The 21,773-nt window shown below is 43.6% G+C and overlaps 3 protein-coding genes across 11 annotated transcripts in view; 1 reads left to right on the top strand and 2 right to left on the bottom strand.

The window, feature by feature from the left end:
• tpk1 (thiamin pyrophosphokinase 1) overlaps positions 1–10,362 on the top strand; it is a 117,631-nt gene extending 107,269 nt beyond the window's left edge. For all 8 annotated transcript variants that reach the window (XM_088644181.1, XM_088644189.1, XM_088644187.1 and 5 more), the window contains one exon: positions 9,695–10,362. In XM_088644181.1, coding sequence (XP_088500307.1) covers positions 9,695–9,849 — 155 coding nt within the window. In that variant the 3' untranslated portion in view covers positions 9,850–10,362. The remainder of the gene's footprint in view (positions 1–9,694) is intronic.
• Positions 9,918–13,298, bottom strand: sec61g (SEC61 translocon subunit gamma). 2 transcript variants are annotated; one of them, XM_088644191.1, is made up of 4 exons: positions 13,139–13,298; positions 11,764–11,876; positions 10,483–10,585; positions 9,918–10,064 (listed from the first exon to the last, which is right to left on the bottom strand). In XM_088644191.1, exons 2-4 carry the CDS (start codon positions 11,855–11,857, stop codon positions 10,055–10,057), a joined length of 207 nt encoding a protein of 68 aa, XP_088500317.1. In that variant the 5' UTR covers positions 11,858–11,876; positions 13,139–13,298; the 3' UTR covers positions 9,918–10,054. The 2 variants fall into 2 exon arrangements, with proteins under 2 accessions (XP_088500317.1, XP_088500318.1); XM_088644192.1 differs by lacking the exon at positions 9,918–10,064 and having other exon boundaries at positions 10,479–10,585.
• A 661-nt stretch (positions 13,299–13,959) lies between these two features.
• Positions 13,960–21,452, bottom strand: LOC148657655 (retinol dehydrogenase 12). Its single transcript, XM_088644177.1, has 7 exons — positions 21,270–21,452; positions 20,378–20,493; positions 17,594–17,749; positions 17,185–17,289; positions 16,345–16,554; positions 15,169–15,361; positions 13,960–14,717 (listed from the first exon to the last, which is right to left on the bottom strand). Exons 1-7 carry the CDS (start codon positions 21,281–21,283, stop codon positions 14,615–14,617), a joined length of 897 nt encoding a protein of 298 aa, XP_088500303.1. The 5' UTR covers positions 21,284–21,452; the 3' UTR covers positions 13,960–14,614.
• Between the last annotated feature and the right edge of the window lie 321 nt (positions 21,453–21,773).

Genomic DNA, 21,773 nt, shown 5'->3' on the forward strand with positions numbered 1-21,773 from the left:
GTGTCACAGGAAACAGATTATGTGGATCTAAACTTGAAAGAAGGAGGCAGGTAAAGTTAAATGCATATAAATAACCAGTCCACACGTTCACTTATTGATAGCAGTCTCAATTAATATGCAATTACATCTTCATTTCAGTTCATTTATGCCACAGAAAATACATATTTCTATTTTTTTATTAATAATGCTGATAAACTTAACTTAAAAAATATATAATGTGATATATAAGAAAATAATATTATCGCATCACTAATTCAATGCAGTCCAATTATTCAATTATAACATACTATCTTGTTCTGGAACAATAAAGAACCTATCCTGGCGAATTCTCTAACCAGTGTCTTCTCTACTAGCATGAGATCTGCGGTGATTCAGTCGAGAAATAATAACATCCCAGCACCAGAAACTGACAGAATGTCCACAGCCCTAGCAGCCTTCTCTGCCAGACAACGCAGACGTGTGTCCTGCAAAGCTTCACCCTCACTGTATTGTTCCCAGACATGTTGATATCGAACTAGCTGAGAGTGAGAAGGCTGTCGCAAACTGTGTACAACAGGGTCCTGTCTGAGGGAGACTTCGGGAGACGGAGCACCAAGAAAATAGATCTCCTTGTGTCGGTGGAAGTCATAGCCAGTTCTTTTTAATGAAGAGCGGAAAGACCCCTCACGGCACGCGCCTTCAATGGAGGGGGGCTGCAACGAGGGAGTGGGGAAGAAGATCAACATGCTAGTCCTTATGGTCATCGAGCCAACATACCTTCTGTCCAGCACGGGCAACCGTTTCAACAGCCATCTTAGAAGGAGGGAATTAAAAAGCAGGGCAAGCTACAGTAGATTAGCTCCTGTAAAATAGTTGTTGATGACAGCCTGAATCACAGCCCCTGGGCAGTGTGTTTTATTTGCAAAATAAATCAATGTACTGTATTTATAAACAGTATGTATACACTATAAAAATGCAACACGTATTTTCAGCTCTTAGAGTTAATTATGCAGTGCTAACCTATTGCCCCTCTCAAGTGCGGTATAATGAGGATGAGCTGTGCACACAAGAGGTGCGAGAGCTCATGTCCTGCTTTTCACACTCCTCGTTACCACCACCCCCCACCACCCCAGTGTGAAATGGCAAGATGCGCGACAGCACATGCACGGAGGAAAAAAATGTGTGCAGTGTTTGTATGCAGCCAAGACACACAGGCTCGGCGAGCGTTAAGCAAACAGCGCTGCTGCTGTGGCTCAGGGAAGAACAGAGGGAAAGCACTGGAAGAAAATGCCACAGGCTGGAATATCGCAAGATGGTACTACGTCATTCAGTGCCCACCTGTTCACAGTTGCCAGGCTCCACAAACTGAGGAGAAGCAGCTGTGGTCTATCCCAACCTAATTAACCACACGTCATGACCCAGTGACGGCACTGTCAGGTTTGGGGGGCTTGCCCAGAGGATAGCTCTTGCACACCAACAGCTATGGCTGCAAACATCCGTGTTTCCTGGAAGAACCATAAACCAGAATGACTGCTAGTATCTTATTCGAGTACAACGGTAAATATCCCTCGGCACCATCTACTGACTCAGACTCAGAACTGTTGGTGTCTGGTTCAGTGGTAGCTCTGCAGTGGTAACATGAACCGGCATTATCGGGCTGAGCCTGTATCCCAGCAGTAAAAACAGTGTTTTGCTTTGATCAGTCCTGGTTCCGCATCTGATGGCAATATCACAGTACATGCATACAGGAAAATGGCTTCTTGACCTTTATGATAAACCTGTGGCCAAGCATAATGTTGACTGCAGTACTGAAAGTTTTGAGACCTCATGCCCCGCTTTTGTAACAGCAAATGCAGTGCATTCGGGGCGGTGTGGTGGCTCTGTGGCTCAGGATCTGCACCTGTGGCTGGAAGGTTACCGATTCATATTGTGCAGCCGGCAGAGGAATCCTACTCCGTTGGGCCCCTGAGCAAGGCCCTTCACCCCAGCTGCTCCAGGGGTGCCGTACAATGGCTGTCCCTGCGCTCTGACCCCAAGCTTCTCTCCTTGTCTGTGTGTCTCATGGAGAGCAAGTTGGGGTTAACAAAAAAGACAAATCCCCAATACAAGAAAGTGTATATGGGAAATAAAGTGATCTTATCTTATTCTTTTAGCTGTGAACTCAGTAATGGATGAAATCAGGTCAGGTAAAAAAATATTGAGTGAGAAGAGTGGCAAAAGGCCAAATGCCTAAGATGTTTGCACACCAGCAAATATTATTTTCTTAATATCATTTTATTACAGCTATGTCAACAGTCGTTACTGAGAGAGAGTTAGTGTTCTAATAGTAATAGTCACTGAATTTCACAAAACTCATAGGTGCTTTATCTGCTTCTGAACTGCCAAAAGAATTGCTCTGCAGACGTTTCCCAGAAGGATCCTATTATCGATCACAGCTGACATACACAGTCTAGAAGAAACCCACACAACAAATACATTTGATTTTGATCTGAGCATCATTCCATTTCAATATATACATAAGACGTTCTAGAAATGAAAAAAAAATAATTTCATATTGAAACCATGAAATGAATATCAAAGTTGTGGGTCATTCACGGGTTCAGTTCAAATGAGAATTTTGAGGAGCAGTTCTTAAGCATCATCTCAAATATCTGGTAAACATTTTATGGATCCTGAGAGAGCATAAAAAAATGCTCTGATATTTACCTGAGTGGATCTGTTGTGTCTTCACAGGAAAAGACCAATTCAAACTGAGGTGGAGAGAGACTAGTTTAAATATTCTATGTAGCAAGCTTAGCGGTATTTAAAACCCTGTCAGAGTGCTCTGTAAATTCTGGATAAATCTATTATTATGGCTTTTTGTGTAACCATTAGCTGTGAATATTTTGTGTCATTTGTTTTCATCTCTCCCTCATCTTTTTTTAAACACTTCCATGAGCTCAGGTATTGCAGTTCCAGCAGTTTAAGAGAAGCCTGCATGTGTTTGTTCTTCTGTTACCCGCAAACTGGGACAGGGCTGGTAGCAGCACTAATGTGCAGGTCGCTGGTGGCAGAAGGAACGTTTAATTGATTAAACAAGTTGTTTGCTCCAGGGAGGCATGGGCATATGATTCAGGCTGAAGAAGCTTTTCTCTGGCCACTGGAACATCATGTAAAATGAAAATGGAGGCACATGTCTGTGTGACCTTGTGAAACGACACTGAGTTGAGATTCCCAATCCTCCATCCAATAGCTGTCCTATTCCAGATCAATCAGATTTTCAGTTCGTCATCTGATACATGGAAAACAATTATAAACAGTCTCACACAAATTCTCCCTGCACTGTCTGTAGTATCTGCCACTACTAGCCTCAGTTTGTCATTTGTGTCACCTGACTCCGTGAGTCTGTCACACCTGACACAGCCAACAGCAGCCTTGTTATATTTCGCTGTTACACTGATACAGAGTGCTGTCGCAAGACTGGTAATAGGCTCGTTTGTTAATTAAAACATCCCTTTTCCGGGTGCACGTTAGCTCCTGAAGAATGATACTAATTCAACACCGATTTTGTTTTACATTTCCATTGGTGCCTCTGAATATTCAGGAAGGATTTTCTTCTCACCGGATTTACAACACTTGTCCTGGTTTGTTTTTTTTGTCAGTAATGTAAACTCAGATGCATTATAATAAGATCTGCATTAATTTTGATTCATATTCCTGCTTCTGCTGGGGCTCCAGGAAATGCTTTGCACTGTTCGATAAATCTGAAAATGATCAAGTTAGAGCATTGACTCTAAACCCCTGGCACCCTGTATAGTGTACGTCCAGACCCATGGGAGACAAGCCATCTGTTCTGTAAATATTGAATACTCTAGTTAATAGCACCTGAGCTGGAAATGCAATTAGACCACACAGACATTATCAATAAGAGAAAAGCTCTTACTTCCCTGGCTCTTGGTGTGTCAGGATCAATCTGCATCAACAATCCACTACTTCCATTTTTTTTCTTAAAGTTGCGTGTCTGAGGCTTGCCGACTCTAAGCAGGCCGATTTTTCCTGCAGCAGAGAAGGGGGTGCTTTCTGCCAAATTTACTAAAAAGATCAAATATTTCTAAAAAGATTTCTGAAGAAAACCTTCAAGTCAATAAGCAGACAAAAAAATCCATAAGAGCAAAACAGGGTTTCCTGAATCCTAGTTCTTTTGGACTGGTTGTTTTCTGCTTCGTTTGCAGCGGACATGTTAGCGATGCCTTCTATTCCCAGTTAGGGCCTGGGCTCCCTGGGGCTGTTCAATAGCTCCTCCTGCTCCAGCTGCACGTACAGTACAGTATCTCGGTGTGCAAAGAGCTGTGTGGCCCAGACTAACCAGTGGGACTCCAGTGTTCTGCTGGACAGACTCAGTAAGCCCCCATCACTCACGAGGTGGCATTAGGAATATGTTGTTGATGAGCGGACTAACATTTTGACTTGAACTACAGGCGAAGATTTTTTTGGGGTGACCAATGAAAGGCCCCACATTCCCTTGATCATTCCTATCAGCTAAGAGAGCACAATTAACTGGGACTTCACTTTAAAAAAAAAACTCTTGCCTTTCTTAACAGGCACAAAAGTTAATCTCGTAATTTTTACCCCTATAAAGATGGACAGTGACCTTCCGTTTGTCAGAAAACTCAATAATGATATTTTGTGAAAAATATAAAAGTGTTAGCAAAGCGTAAAATATATTACTTTTATTTAGTTTGGTGAAAATGACATCATGAACTGTGGCTCATAATTAATGCTGACAGTCCCATGCAGCAGGAGAGGGAACTGCAGTGTCTGTTGCATGCATGCACTCGTTCGGGCGGTTCTCAGTTTCTTCTGCCTGGCGCGGGGCCTGTGACTTTCCTGCCGTCTCTCAGACAGTGAACCAGCACCTGCTATTGACCTTCAGTGTGAGGCGCACTGTCTGTGTGAACAATGGGGCTCCACTTCGACAGTAATCATTATGACAAAGGAAAACAACATCTACGGGATGTTATGGCGCAGGGAGGGGTTTAGTTCTGAAATCCAGCTTTCTGCATCAGAACATGAACTGACGAGAAATAAGGGCAGCCAGACCCGAAGGCAGATCTGGAGCTGTGGAGCTCAGAGCTGCCCTTTCCAGCTTTCCCAGCGGGGTGATGCCTGTACAGAATATGTGTGATGTGTGAGAGTTAAGGCCTTCGCTGTTCGATGATGGAAGAGTGAGACTGGGCAGCTGACTCAGTGTGGCCCACTGGCGCAGGCAGCAGTTTGGCAAAAGAACATCACAAATTAATCAGGCCTGGGAGTCGACACTAAAAAGCCATAAGGAGGAAAAATTAGCCCTTTGGAAATTAAGGGTAATAGGACTTTAACCAGACAAATTAGATTTTTTGTTACATGAAGAAATGGGGCTAGGTTCCTTACTCTGCAGTTTAAACTGATAAATGCGATGAAAAGCTCCGTCTGCTCCTGTGTATGATTTAGTGTCGCTCGATAAATGAGCTGTCTTTCGCAGTGTCTGTCATGAGAAGAGGGAAAAAATGTTTCCTGCGCAGCCCTTAATGATGGAGCTTTTCGAAACCACCTTACTCATAAGTGACAACTAGCTCATCTCAACTAATCAGTAAATTCGATTCATGTCCATCCAGCTGGCCCTGTATGTCAGCCTTTATAGTATGTCAGGCTGTCTGATCCTCCTGTCTCTCTCAGGCAGTGAAATGGCTGAAGCCACTGGTCACATGAGAGACAGATAAAAGAGTACAGTATACAACAGTCTGCATACTTTACACCTCAAATAAAGTGTTACTAGTAGTGCAATATCAGGAAAGCAGTATTACTCTCTATTCTCCAGCAGTAGCCTGGTTTGCCTTAGAGGTCTCCCATCCCAGGACTGGCCAGGCTCAGCCTTGCTGAACTTCTGAGACCCAGTGACATGGGGGTTCAAGGCAGACTTTTATAGTAACAGTTTGGACAACACAGGGGGTCTTTAAGTTCAGTGTTGAAAGCAGCTTAGTTACCAGTCAGCAACTGTGGGAAAAGGAGAAGGCAATATCTTACAGTTATCTCGCAATCGTACAGGCTGGATATTTCCTGGCTGAGCAAAACCCTGCCGCTGTGAACTGCCACTGCCTAGTTGATACCTACCTGACTTTTCCTATGAAGTGAAAGAAAGAAAAAAAAAGCCCTCTTCTGCACCTGCACTGCTCCCGTGCCTTGAGTCCTGCCCTCAGTGCTACGGAGCCAGCAGGAGCCATGCTATACGGCACACTGTGCTGCAGAGGGAGGCTGTGGCTCTGGTCACTTATCCAGTGTAGAGGGATGTCATCAGCTTCAAGGGTTGGCCTTCCCCTGTTCAATACAGTTTACACAGCTGTCCTCTCCTTATTCGCCTGCTGTCCCAACACTTCTGGTATCAGACATACATACTCCTCCACCACTTCACAATGAAGTTTACAAAGGAAGAAACTTCGCTGGTCACGTTCTTCATCTGAGGAAGCAATTTCCCTTCAGTTCATTTCAAGGCTTCAAGAGTGATAGCTAACAACTAAAGTATCGGACACATTAGAGAAAATATGAGTTTTGTTTCTTTCTGGGGATCTAATATAAAAATACAGCAGAAGGCTCCTGCACAGAAGTAATGTTTCTGAGACAGATTCTTTTGCAGCAGCTGGTCTTGCTGAAGTCAGTTCAGCACTCTGATGGCTCTGGGTTGTCTGTAGTATCTGCTGTATTAAAAGCTGAAGGTGACTGTCCCGCTGCTGCGGATGACCAGAACACACGGACACTTCCTGTGTACTTTCACTCAGATGCAGCCTCCATCACAGGTCTGATATTCAGGACAAAAAAAGTTCTGATTGTTCCAGCAAGGACCTTGTTCTCCTCTAGTTCCTGCAATTATTAACCTTTTGACTTCTAGATGTGTGTTGAATGAGTTCAGCAGCTCAGTGGATCACTAAGAATTAATGAACATCTCAAAATGGTCCAAGTCTTTTATGGTTGTTTATTTAAGATAACTGATGTTATGCCCACCTATTGAAACATTTATTTTTGCGACATCCCTAAAAGGTCATCCTCCATCCTGAAACTGCATTGAGAGGCTCGTTGTATCTGCCTGTGCCCATTTTCAAAAGAAACTGTCCACTATATAACAGAACAGACACACAAACTCGGCCAACCAAGCACAGGAGGAAGCACGCAGGTTGTTTCCCAAGGCCCATTATATCATTTTAGAGTGTTAAGTACTAACCTCTTTTTTTAAATGAATAGAAAAAGAAATTAGCCTTTTCAGATGCTTTCCTCTGCTTGAATGTGCCTTTTACTTTCAAATTGCTGATAAAAGGGACTGAAAGGATAGCAAATAGTTTTAATTGACTGTGATGAGGCACATGCATAGAAAAAAGACGAGCTCAATACAAAACCTAAATATATTGTACAGGTGGTGACCCTGCGAGTTACAAAACTACGTCAAGTAAAAAAACTAGCCTTCCTAAAAGAAATTTTGCCAAGGACTTTTAATGAGAAACTTTTAACAATAAGGATCCTTTTATATTGTAGCAATGTATGACTTCAGGCTGCGCAGTGCCAATAGGGAGATCAGTAGTGTTCAAGGTGTGACACACAGGCCTTAAAGTTTAATTATTTATTTTGTCCTGTACCAGCAGCATAAAGTAAATTATTGTCAGATATTAAGAAAATCTGTATGAACAATAAGATAGAAAAAGACAATGAGAGACAGACCTGAAAACAACAGACCTCAACCAAAAGAGATGTAAAATCAAGATATGAGAAATCAACACATCCACACAAAGGCTTAAAAGACTGCTAGCCAACCTGCAGCTCCTTCAGCAAATCACCTGTAATGGCTACATGGACACAGTTTTCACTGTATTCTGCATACTGCACTACTTGGACATAATGTATTGCATTCACCCTGGACACACAACTGCTCAATTTATATTGAGTTTTCTCTGAGTTCATTTTACTCCATTTCTATTGCACTATTATTATGATGTAACCTTATTTTGTAATTTTAATCCCCCCCGCAGTGAGCTCGTAGAAAAGACATTTAATTGCCTACAAATACTGCTGCACGTTGTACTGTTGTGCATTTGATTGAATCCTAAAGAATCGTTTTTACAAACATCTCTGGGAATAAACTATACATTTATTGTCCACTAGAGGGCAGACCACTGATACTTTTTAGCTTACAAAAAGATTTTGGCCCTTTATGCGAAATAAGACCTATTGGGACAAACCCAGTGAAACAGTTCAGTGCCGTTTATTCACACCACATTTTGTGGATTGTTACGTTTATCATATAATTACACCTAGTATTTGTGTATATCGGGGTTTTGCTTATCTTCTATAAATAACCAAAAGAAGTTAAACAACTCAGCAGGTGATAAAATGCAGCGCTCACATTAAGCTATTTGTCCTGATTGAAGGGAAGATGGCAGGAGCGATTGCATATTCAAAATCATAGTAAACTGCTGTTCTACAAAAAAAAAAATCTACAAAAATGGAAAAAAAGGAACAGCTGTGCACAAGCTTTGGTTGTTGAATAGCAGTCTTCTGGAAGGATTTGCTGGGCTCTGTGGATTTCTGCTACATTGTCAAGCGGAACGGCACATTGCACCAGTCTGCTGCTGCAAAGAGAGAACACTGGGGCCAAACTTCCCTCTGGCACAAGGGTTAACGTGCTTGGTGTCTTTCGAATGTCCTGTCATGTGGAGGACGAGGAGCTTGGCTGGACACTGTTTATTCCTTTAGTGTTACGAAAACTGTACCACGGTACCAACAAGAATAAACAGAGCCATAGCTGGGAGACGCCTGCTCATTGAATTCTGTGTTCAATGGTAGGTTTCTGAGCCTGAAAGAGCTGGCCACCTGTAGGTGGTTTAGTCCTTTCGCTGATTTGTGAGGCGTGTAACATGCTACACTGTCATCGTCCTTTTGGCTGTACTGTATATGTACAGGATTACAAAACCTCTCTATATACTCCAAAAGGCCTTTCAAGTATATTCCTTCCTTTGCTGAACTGAAAACTGATCCAAGCAGAAACAGACCTTTCAGAAATAGCACTGCTATTGCTCTATAACAATTCCTGATGAGATTTAAAGTGGACCGACAAGGGCACTCCTTTTATTCTTTAGAGGTGGTTCTCAGTTGATCTCTTGATTCTGTCAGACTGATCTATTATCACATCTCCGATGCTTGGCAGGGCCCTATTATTACGGCTCTTAGGATGTCGGATGGGGAGATGGTAAAGAATTCCGACCATAAACTAATTTATGGTGATGCAGTTGTATGGGGCGCAGTTGAACCTGTACATTACAGACACTTATTAGTGCAATGCAGTGTCATACGGACACCACTAATTGGGCACCTAAGAGTTCTCTGAACAGAAATAAGAGCATAATATGCATGCTGAGGGAAGGAGGCTTGGAGCCCTTTGCAAAGTTTCTTCACACCTTACCTACAGCTAAAAACTACTTGATTTACAAACGGGCTGCCACTTGTGAGGGGAACAGAAGATTTTCTTCACATGGCCTTGAACTGAGAAGTGGCGATGGCAATAAAATATCTGCAACATATCCAAGTGCAGGTTATCTACTCTTAAGGAGTTGACTTAAAATACTAAAAATGACTTGTTGAATCTTAGTTTCCAAAGAAGAGTCAGCAATTTGATTCAATTAATGTCAAGTCTAACGGGCTTCCTTCTCCATTTCAGACAATCAGCTACTTCAATTTGGAAAACTAGTCAGCACCTCCAACACCTATGAGTCACATCATCCCCAAGAGACAAGGCAGCCTGTGACAGTGAGGACAGACCAGCCCCTGCTCTGGAGTATGGGCATCTGCAGGAAACAGAAGACATGGCCCTAGATGTGACCACATCCTGTGCCTTCTATAATCTTCTCATACAGGGCCCCGAAGGAATGCAAAGCCACAAGTTTGGGTTTTCATTTATTAACACAGCCAAATACAAATATACAGTGAATGTAAAAGTGACGCACCACACCGCCCCACCACCCCCCACTGAAGGTCTTCAATCCTCTGTCCCCTGCCAGCCAGTCATCAGATCAAAGACTCAACCACCACTGTAAGAGAAATAGGAGGTTCTCAAATCAAAACGTCCAACTTAAAAGGCATGAAAAGCTGGTAATGATTTAGGATCAGCAATGTACTTTTCTTTAGACCAGAGCTCTCCAGTACTGATCTGGTGTCTGTAGGTTTCCAATCCAGCTCCAACTTTAACTTAAATCAGTCCAATATCTGCTTAACTAAACCACTTCAAGTTCCTTTGTCCAGATACTGTCAATGAGGAAATTCTATTCATCATCACGTTTTACCACACATATACCTCAATTTTTAACAATAAAAAAAATGACAAAGCTCTGTGGTTGTTTTTATACTCATTTCTGATCAAATAATCATTTAGAAAATGTTTCCTAGGTTACCTGACGAGTGTATAAGTAAATCACAACACCCAGCCCAGACGGGGAAGCAAACACTTACACAATGATGTTGTTGATGGGGATGTGGATCAGTTTAACAAAGAAGCCAATGAACCCCATGATCGCAAAACCAATCGCCGTTGCCATGGCAATCTTCTGGAACTCTGAAAACAGGGAAGGCGCATTAACGATGGGGGGAAAAAACGTACTTCAACAACATGAAGATACTGATTATCAGTTTAATCAGAACTGCCAATTTTACTACACGTCAAAAACTACTATTAACCTAACTCCAACCTTCTGGTATGCAAGGGCTCAGCTCTTAAGACTACAGAGGTTGATTCAAAGGTTAAAAGCAGATTTCCTTATTGCTGGGAGTCAAGTTCTACAGAACAAGACGACAAGCTGCCAGGCATCCTGAAGATGCTCCATCAGTAAATATGACGTGTTATATACAGGTGAGAATGTGAAGTGGTAGGATAAAGCCAACGCAGACCACAAATGAAAAAAGACTCATGTGGCTTTGCTGAAGTCAACAATGAGACAGGACAAGAAAGTATAAAAGTTTGAGGGCTTCAGGAAAATCTGCCAAACCTTTATCAGGGGAAAATCTAGTGATCATTGAGCCAATGTGATCCAACTCAATGAAATGGGCTACTAACTCCCCTTCTGTAACCTACATTTACTTAGAAGTCTAAAAAAATGTGTGTTCTAAGCCTGTTTTTCAAGCTTCACTGTTGAACATTACTTTCAAATTAATAAAAATGAACCAAGTGTCTTTTAGTATCCCAATTTACAGTACATAAGGAGCCTGATCTCCTTTCTGAAATTCAAATGTGCGGTCTACATTTCATTCAATGTTATCATGAGAAAAGTATCTGTTTCTTACAGCCTTGGAAAACATTCAGATGTCTGCAGGATAGAGCAGGACAAAAAGAGAATAATATATTATTTTATATAGGGCCCTTACACTCAGAGATAAAAAAAACTTGAAGAGGTAAAGTTAGCACAATTATAAAGGAGGGTTTCAAATGCAGAAGATGATATAAGGGGCAGACACAGATCTGCTTAAATAAAGCCTTAAATAATGCTGAAGCAGAGAACATCTGCAAACGTCTCGTCACTTCAAAGCAAGCTCTGAAAACAGCAATGCTCCCAGATAGAAGACTCTGACCGAATCCACACTGCAAGCCTCACGGGAGCATTGGCTGTATCCAGGCAGCACCAATAGCTAGAAGAGCACACGGGTAATGTGTTACTGAAACTCAGGGCATCTGCCTCCACATTCCATCAGCCTGGCGGGGAGTCTGCGTTTCTGCTGCCTGGAGAGTGAAGGTCTTACCTTTCCTGTCTGGTTTGGTGCATCTCTTCACCAGTCGGATCGAGTCCTTCACAAACTGGCGGCTGGGCTCCACAAACTGCATCACCTGATCCATGGCGGCTGATCTTAATGGGCTGGATAACACAAAGAGCACCAAATTCAGACGCGCAGGAGGAGCGGGAGTTCAGGCGAACCGCCTGAAGGAATTTTCTCCACATTAAACCCAATGGTGCAACAGATTCCTCCTAAAATGTTACCTTAACATGCAAGATCAATGTTAAGGCGTGCCCTAAAAGGACGAAAGGCTTCCGACCCAATGTGTGCTCACCAGAAGGTGACAGCGAAACATCACCCGTTTTCAATTTATTTTCCACTTCACGTTTCATCCAGCTACAAGGAAACGCGTTCAAGCCTTAAGAACAGGACGCCCTACTGAACAAGCTACACAGCCACGGAGTCGAGGCCAACACCCTGCCCTTATTCGAGAAACGGTAGGATGAGATCTTCACGCCAGTCAGCTGCAAAGATGCCACATAGGCTGCATGGGTTATATTCACAACACGGCTTCGTTATTACCATACTGGCTGAAAAAGTCACTTTTAACTTCTTTGAATCGTCCCTAACAAAATAACCCGATACACCAATAAGTAACCAAGAGAAGAAGGCCGAGGTTATCTAAATGAATAACCTATAAACCAACATAACATCATGTTGTAACCCTATCTCAGCAACTGAGGGTATTCAGTCTACTTTAGCTGCGTGGCACAAAAACACCAACATCGCCCTCGATTCAAAACAATCACGCACAAGATAACTTTTTTACATCAATTTGTGATCATCAAAACCGAATAGCATTTAATTTTTTTAAAAAAAGTAACGAGAATATAAATCACGAACATTACGAAAGAGCCGTATCATTAAACTGCGAAATACAGAGGTGCGTTTTTTTCACGTCTTCAGTACAGTAGCGTTATGATCAGAAACCAGGTCACGGGGAGAACTCTCACTTCCAGACAAACTCAGTTTTTCTTGCAAGTGAAGCAACAAGGTAACACTGTACCCGGAGCTTCGGACTGCGGGCATCAACACTGTACGAGCTGCCACGAACACACACAACATAGCCCGGGCCGAGGTCATTAATACCACTGCAACCGAATTAAACCGAGATTTAACACCAACTCGGACGCTGCTGCACTTTTACAGATGCGTATAAGTTCAGGATACCTGCGTTTTCACTCGCCAGAGGCCTCAACTGTGGTCTATTACAACGCAGCTCGATAATCACATTTTATCGGTTTCTCCTACGTATACAATCCTCAGGTTTACCTATATTTCCCACCACAACAAAGACTTTGTTTTGTGCTCCTGAACCCACCAACATCTTCACAGTTCATACCTGTGTTAACAATGAAAACCTCTCCTCCGACTTCAGATTTCTCGCTGTCTTCCTCCACAAGAAAAGCCACGTAGCTGCACGGAGCCTCTTTAACGCAGTAAAGGCTGACGTCGCTTTACGAAACCCCACAGTGCGCATGTGCGACTGGAAACCCACCCCGGAAGTACATCCCTTATTTCCGGGGTTGTCCGAGTCCCGGATGGTGGCGGAAGTGATTACGAAGTAGCATCTATTTAGTAAATAAAGGGAGTAGCGACGCTCGAAGTATTAATTCATATTAGTTTGAGAGTTGCGTTCAAACAGTTATAACAGAAGTGCATTTCGAGGTGGTATGAAGAGCATACTGTGTTTCAGAATTTAACGAAGACATCTTTCAATGTTTTTACACTTGAGCGTTTTTTAGTTGATTTTAAGTTGAAATTATGTCTGCTGTGCTTTTTCTTAATATTAATAGCTTAGTCACCTACTGCGTTTTTATATTTACAAAGTCTGTGTCAGATAAATTGAATTAAATGATGGTACACGGCAAAGGTTTTCTCGGATTTTCATTTGTTGCGATTTCTCTGGATTTTTTTCTTGTTTTCATATTATGCGATTAAACCATCGAATTCTATTGCTTTACTATACAATCTTCACGAGACTATACAAAATGACGTCATACATATAAGACTAATATTTGTATGGATATACATTTATGCAAACTAGCTAGCACTTAAAATATAAATAAAACCCAACAATTTGTCTGAACGTCAAGCCACCTTTTATATAACGAAAAGCGACTAGAAGTGACGGTCTTTGTTAGCCAAACAAAAACTCAAAAGTCCGGAAAGTAAAATACCATTTTATTTACTAAGGCAAAATCGTTTTGATCGTACCAAAATATATTCTTACAAAGGACTTCCAGAATCTTTTCCCAAAAGTTGGAATATCATGTAACTTGAACAGTAAAAAATAACCAAATTTCCGAACATTTACATTTCTGTATGAGGGCTTCTCTGGAAAACGCAGTATTTGGAAAAAAATAAACACTAAGCCACATACTCTCATACTTCCTTGTAAAACGGGGTTTCCGGTGTATACTTCATCAAAATAAAAATCCTAAACTGCAACATGGTTGTGGAAAAAAATGTTACAGTATGTTGTAATTATTTTCTTCATAAATTCTGTGAATTCCCCCACCCACCCAAATAATAAAACTCTCTTCTATATATATTGTATTTTTTGTCTAAAAAAGACTCTTTAGGATAAAGAGGCCCTAATGTTGAAAACTATTCTAGCAAACCAATATGAGCTGATATTGCATCAGGTTTTCTTTTAGTTTTCCGATGCATCGGTCATTATGGCAGACAACACTATACTCCACTGCAGTTGTTAAGCAGCCTAAAAGTGCTAATCCAGTCCTAGATCTTCCTTGTCTCCATTAACCGTAAGTGGTTACAAACTGTTTTGACCCACAGCAGTTCCAGTTCCGTATTGTCACTCCCATGATATCCCAAGCATTTGACAGCTGGAGTCCCAAAGCTTCTTGGCCATTTCGTCATCTTTAGCAGCTCTGGAGCAGGATGCTGGGGCACAGTCACTGTCGAAAAAGAAAGCAAAGAACGAGGTTCCTAAAGTATGCCTCGGCTCCGCTGGCCATACAAGCGTGTTGTTCAGGGGGCAACAGAGCACAAGACAAAGGCCTCGGAAACGAGACAGAGACGTTGTCTCCTTCAGTGGAAAGAGTTGCAAAATTAGTTGGGAAGAACGTGATTTTGTGGTGTGGTTGTTACACATTTCCTACCCCTGAAGGATGAAGCTACGAACGATACGCAGAGCAGCCTGAAAGATTTATACAAGCACACACGCAGCAGAATTGTGCAAATGGGGGAAACAGAGCTGCAGCTGTAGTGCGTACCAGTATGAATGTTCCTTTTAGAATCATTGTCCTACTTGTTCAGGCTGTCCTAGCCAAGCGGACGTGCTTCAGCACAACAGAAAACCTGACCAATTCCCAGGGGGGAAGTCATGCGACGGCCAGCAGACAGTACCTGTAGTACCCTCCACTCTCCTTCTCTAGCTCCGGCGCCACTGCGCAGTAGATGGAGGTCAGAGCTCCCTGCACGGAGGTCTTCGAGAACGGCTTGACCACCTTCATGGCCAGCTGCATGGGCCCGCCGAGGTGCCGGCCTAGCTCTGTCTGCACCACGCCCGGGTGCAGGGAGTACACCGTCACGCCGGTCCCTGCGGTGGGGGAGGGGAGCGGGGTTGAGTAAGGACAGTGATGGGCGCCTGACTGCGGGAAGTCCGCACGTCCTGGCTGTGCTTCTAATAGGGCTCTTCTTCCGCAGACGTGCGGAACAGGTCTGGTTGGCTTCTCGGCGTCAGACCCCTGGCGCCCATGAGGAAGGGAGCACTGGCAATGTGCCAGCCCGCCGCCCCTTTACCCTTTATTAAAATCAAACCAGGACGATTTATATTCACACTGAGGGATTTCCCAAGAAGTCTGTTTTTACAGTAGAGCTTGTGCTTCTAAGAAATGTATCACTTTATCGGCCATATACAATTTCTTGTATTAGGAATGTGTCTTTTCACATACTACAACCCGCTCTCCATGAGACACACGGACAGGGAGAGAAGCTGGGGGGCAGAGCGCAGGGTCAGTCATTTATACGGCGCCCCTGGAGCACTTGGGGTTAAGGGCCGTGCTCGGGGGCCCAACGGAGTAGGATTCCTCTGCAGGCCGCGGGATATGAACCGGCAACCTTCCAGCCACGGGCGCAGATCCTTAGCTACAGAGCCATCGCACCGCCCCATTTGTGGGTCTCATTCCCAATGATTAGTTGTACAATTAATCAGAAACACTTCTGGGTTACTCAGGGGCACTGCACAGTTTACTTTTAAACCGGTGTTGATCAGACAAGGTCAGGCTGATCCTGTACTAAAAGAAAAAAATGTTTCCAAGCTGCCTGTGTGGCTAAAAGAGCTGAAAGCTGAGCCTGCAGGCCAAACCCCTGCTGTGAACCTCCTGCCTTCAGTCCTGGGTCAAGCTGCACACTCAGGGGGCTTGCCAGTCAATCCCACTGCCCCCTGGCAACCTGAACTACTGCAGCATGGGAAAACTGACAGACAAGTGCTGTTAAAACCTCTAAAGGAAATATACTTCTTGACAACTCGTGTACTTGTCACGTGGACTTGTCGTCTTGCAGAAACCTGAGGGCACCTGCCTTGCAGCTTCTCCGCCAGGCGCCGCGTGAATAGGATGTTGGCCAGCTTGCTCTGGCCGTAGGCCCTCACCGAGTCGTAGCTCTTCTCGCTGTTGATGTCTTCCAGCTGGATCCTGCCCCAGCTGTGCGCCATCGAGGAGACATTAATGATGCGGGCCGGAGCCGTTCTCTTGACCAGATCGATCAGCAGGTGGGTGAGCAGAAAGTGCCCTAGCAGATTCAACAGGAGTAAAAATTAAAGGAGGTTATTCATCGGTGCGATAGATTCATCAGATGATAGCTGTTATGAGACCGAAAGCTACCAACTCTACAGCAATGTTTATTTTAGAGCCAGCCTTTGTGCTGCAGCCAGCAGCCATATCACCCTGCAACTCCCAGCTGGCAGCCCCCTGGAGCTCAGCAGGTGGGAGCCTGGTCAGTACCTGGATAGAAGACTCCTGGGAAAAACTAAGGTTGCTTTTTAAATACCTGTCTTCAGTTAATTCTTTAAATATATAATTAACATGGAAAACACTTGATGGGTTTTAAGGAATGTTATTACGACTTTGACTGATGCTTTGGTGCAAAGTGGCTTGTGTGTACACAGCTGGGGATTCTACCAGAGTAAAGTGATTGAAGTACCAGGCTTACAGGTACATGAGCCTAAAGATTAAGACATACGTTATCAAATACCCCCAAACCTCAAAGGAACCCACGCTGTTATTGAGATCAAGACCCTTAAAAACCTTTCTAATGTATATTACATTATAAATGGCTAATTCTATACAGCATGAACAATAACTTTGAGGAACTGAAGAGATTCCATATCCTTATTCTACTGTACATGTCAGGTGCTCTTACCCAAATGATTGACCCCAAACTGCATTTCAAAGCCATCAGCTGTCTTGGAGTAAGGGCACATCATGATCCCCGCGTTGTTAATAAGTATGTTGACTTGTTTCTCCTCTGAAATAAGGAAAAGCCTATTGACACACGTTGTTACTTGACACACCCATGGGAATAGACAGTTTTATTAGACTACAATATTGTCACGTGATCTTGCTTCATTGGTTGCATTTCCTGAGCACTTTGCCTTTTGTCTCAAAACCTCTAGAGCAGGAATAAGTGATTTACATTATACACAGTACATAACAGTGCCAAGGAAATTCCCTAATCTGAATCACGGAGGCTCACTGCACCAGAAATCCTGATTTCTGTGGCGTTCAGCCTAGTAAAATCATATCAATCATTTGTGCTGCGGAAGACTTACCCTTGTTAACCTGCTCAGCAAACTCTCTGATCGACTTGGTGTCGGACAGATCCAGCTTCTTCACGACGACTTCCTGGTTTCCAGAGTCCTGGATAATTTCCTTCTGTGCACCTTCGGCTTTCTCCAGGTCCCTGCAGGCCATGATGACCCTGGCCCCTGGCGAGGAGGAGGACGTGAGCGAGCGGGCGGGTGTCCGGCTGAGAGACCCGTCTCTGCAAGGACGGAGGACTAGGGGCTGCTGAGGCTCTTGATGACTAGTCGGATGGGCTAGTCTTGAGGTTAGTTAACGGAAAGGACGAACATCTCCCATAGGGTCCAAGGGCACTGCTGCGGGTTTTAAAACGCCTGAAACAGGGTTAGCCCTCCCTGAAGGCTGACCTTTACAAGGGTGAAGAATAACACTGCTCTCCCAGCTTTTAAAAGTAGGTTTGTAGGCGCATCCAGTGAGGCAAAAGCAGGTTATGGATGAAACTAGTTTAACTCAAGGTCTTTACACCAGGGTCAGCCCAGCCTCAGCTCCGGTTTCAACCATCGGCTTTATTACGGGTTACAGCAGGTACCCTGTGACGGGGACTCAGGTGCAGACAGGTAGGTCCTCCACACCTCTCTGACAGGTTACAGGGACCTGTCACACATGGCAGACCACGATACAGCCAACAGGGAAAGGAGCAACTTCAAAGACTGTGATCCAAAGGCATGTCTCAAATGACTTTGAATTTACCGTAACATTAATGTGTTTGACTCAAGACTGAAGCAGGGGTGATGGTGGTACAGAGGTTCCTAGTGGCTTCTAGTCCTGAATTGCTCACACGTGAAATGAAAAGAGCCAGTAACCCCTAGTACCCCCTTTTTATTTGTCTTTAAATCAGTAACTTTCCCATTTTCGAAACCAGGTAACGTGAACTTTCTGTATCACATGCGTTTTATTTTCTTCAGTCAGTGGACCATGTGGATCTCCAGGATGTGCCTCAGAGAACGGGATTTTGCAAGGTCATTCAGCAGTGCAAGCTGTGCACTGATTTTCACGGAGAGCCACCTGAACCCTGGACTTTGAACCGAGAAGCAGCAGTAGTACCTGCTGAGATTCCCAGAGCCAAAACTCATCAATATTTTCTGTGCACCAGACTGGGTCTGACGAGAAGCCTGCATGAAAACAGCTACAACTGAAAAACATTTTTCACTTTTTAACTGTAGAGACTCAAGGCCCTTCTTTAAAAAGATTTTTACTCATTTAAATCAGGGTGACTTGTCTGGACTATGACATACAGTGTACAGTTAAACAATCGTCTTCCTCTGTGACTGCTGAATCACAATAGGCTGGGGGGACACTATGATGGACAGTCAAGCTTCACGATTTAGCTGATGCTCAGAATTACTTTTCAGGTATTTATTTCTTTTCCACTGGAGTAAACAAAGCGGAAATAAAAGTGTATTTTTGGTGCTAGAAGGACTTATCTTTATTTACAACATAAAATCCAAGAAGCAATGGTCAACAGCACTTTTTAAAATAAAAGTGCAAACAGATATGTAGTTCTCTGTGGGGAATTGTATTACCCAGTTGTTAAAGGTCATGGATTTCTGACAAGTCGATTTTCACTCGAGTTTTCGGTTTTGATCCTGACGTCTATACCTACACTTCCTCATATTTCCACTTTCTGGAAATAGAGTTTGGCTTTGTCATTATATTTTACTTAACTGTGCGCTACTATGCAAGGGTACGGAAGCGCATTGCTGCCACCAAGGATACTTGTCTCGGAATTTTTTTTTCCGTACAAGAGTTACGCAACCCCAGTCTTATGATGATGTTATGCTTAGAAATGAAGCAATGTTTTGATTCCTCCACAGCAATATACCACACCATAAGGTTTTGAGCAATCTATGTTTTTATATTTTTGATGTATTTTTTCCAACAAAATTAAAACGAGAATGAAACGGACCCTCCTTGCTTCCCCTCTCATCCCTCCCTACTCCTAAGGCAACCCGCTAATGACAAAAAAAACACCGGAAACCTAAAAAGAAATAACGAATGAAAGTTGTTAACCACATTGAAGTCGTTTCAATGTGTTATAAAACCCTGTTGAAGGATCTAAATTTGTAATAGAAAGAAGACCAACACATGGTAATTTAGCTCTTTCACTGACCAGCAATCCTTCACCAAGCACTTTAATCTCACACTTAGAGCTGTCACTGACACATCGAGTAGATTCACAGTGGGAGGAAGCCCAGGCAGCACATTTGTTCTGTACAGATTATTGCCGGCTTCTACATACAGACAAATACAAAAAAAAACTTGTTTTCAATTGCACTGTATTCTCTAGAGCATGGCACGATTATCTTGCAGCTGTAAAATATCCAATGCTATTTTCATCTCCAGATTATTCAAAGTACCCTGAACTGTGTGTACTTTGGAAATGCACCGCTCTTCGGAGAACATGGACCTTTGTCTAAGCAATGTTACGTTTCCATCTGGATATAGGAACATCGAGATAGGTGTTCTGTGGTGTGAATGGTTGAGCTGCATTATCCAGAGGACTGGAGAACTGGAAGACACTGGCCAGTCACAGAGCTTGCTACACAGTAGATCGACAGTATAAGAGGCGTTTTTCGGGTAAAGCAGAAAAGGTAGCATTTGTGCTGTTTTCTGGTTTTCTAAGTGCACAAAGCTGGAGTCATTTCTTGAGCGGTGCCTTTCAGAGGCCCCGGCAGCAGGGGGTACAGTTCTGGGCCAGGCTGCGCTAACCCAGGGGACAAGAATCCACAGAGGAATAAAGTCAAGCATGATACCTCTCCTAGCCAGGTCCCTCGCGGTCTCCTTGCCGATTCCAGTGTTGGCCCCGGTGATGAGCACCGTCTTCCCCTCCAGCCTCACAGTGGACGACCACGGACCACAGAAGAAGTTCCTAGAAAGTGAAAGGTGTCCCTTAAACGAAAGCGGATGACGAGACGCCACGATCGATCACATTCTGAACAATCCTCGGGTGGAGAAAAAAAAAAAACGTGTGACGTCTACTACCGTGTATTGCAGGGGGTTTCAGAGCCAGAAAGCGTAACTTGTGCACAGACAATGAATGGATAAATTGGGTCATCTTAATCAATAATCGTTGCTTTTGCAAAAGGGGAGAACGGTAAATGTCATGTCAGGACAACAAACGCGACTGCAAAATACAGCTTCTAAAAATATAATACATTTTTGTAGAACACAAACCCATAAGTCAAGTCGATCCGTATTCAGTTGCTAAGGTAGAATTAAATGTCCATAACTTGTACTGGTTTAATACGATTTTCATCGTTGCCGGTTGCTCCGTGTTGCACTGGACCGCAGAACCCACCTTTTGCTTCGCGATCCTTTTTAACTGTAAACTAGAATTATTACAGTAGCATCAGATGTATCTTATGCACAAAAGCAGTATTACACATTGTCGCTCAGTTATATAAAAAGTATGTTGACCGAGCACTAACGAACGAAAACCATTTCCGGCACAACCACGCCTGGCGTCCTATTGAATTTAGTGTTTTTATTTAATTTTGCGTGGTGACTTCAGTACTTAACGAGGTCTCTTCCCCCCCAAAACCGTCACGTTTCTGAAATAGTTTCCATGGCACATCGCTGGGAATGAACAACTCAGTCCGTAACGAATAAATATTAAGCTCCCGCGCCAATAAGACACTGACTTGCCTTATTGAATGCATTGTGCATCTGAAGGGGGCCCCTGTCACCGAAGTCCCGCCGCAGGTCCAAACCCGACAGGCGTTTAAAAAACAGGAAAACCGGCAGCAACTTGTCTCTTTCCTCGAGTATTTCTTTGACACTAAATTTCCAGTCGGACCCTCCCAGCTCCCAGGAGCCGCAGTCGCCGCGAGTGACGTCGCGGCCGGCCAATGAGCTGGCGAGGCTGGGCGAGGGGGGCGGGCGGTCAGACTCCACCCCCCTCTCTTGCGAAACTCAGCGCGGGTCGCAGGTCCGAGCCGCGCGGTTAACCCTTTCACGGCCTCGCAGCTCGCCCAAGACAGAAACTCTGCAGCAGGTGGTGTTGTCCCAATGAAGCCGACAGGAAAGTGCATTCCCTATTTTATCGGAGTTGAACAGCGGAGAAGATATGTAGGCTTCCGGGTCAGAAGCTTTAAGGTATAAATCTGGAATTTATTTTTTTCAATATATATTTTTTTTAAATGTGTTTTT

Source organism: Lepisosteus platostomus, chromosome 8 (assembly GCF_059453375.1).
Source record: "Lepisosteus platostomus isolate fLepPlt1 chromosome 8, fLepPlt1.hap1, whole genome shotgun sequence".
NCBI lineage: Eukaryota > Metazoa > Chordata > Actinopteri > Semionotiformes > Lepisosteidae > Lepisosteus > Lepisosteus platostomus.

Excerpts from the sequence above, each read along its gene's own strand:
- sec61g (XM_088644191.1), bottom strand. The coding sequence starts at position 11,857 with ATGGATCAGGTGATGCAGTTTGTGGAGCCCAGCCGCCAGTTTGTGAAG. Across the intron at positions 10,586-11,763 it reads CACCAAACCAGACAGGAAAG|AGTTCCAGAAGATTGCCATG; the intron begins GTAAGACCTTCA and ends CCCTGTTTTCAG.
- LOC148657655 (XM_088644177.1), bottom strand. Across the intron at positions 15,362-16,344 it reads CCTGGCGGAGAAGCTGCAAG|GGACCGGCGTGACGGTGTAC; the intron begins GCAGGTGCCCTC and ends CCCCCACCGCAG. Across the intron at positions 14,718-15,168 it reads GAGAGTGGAGGGTACTACAG|TGACTGTGCCCCAGCATCCT; the intron begins GTACTGTCTGCT and ends CTTTTTCGACAG.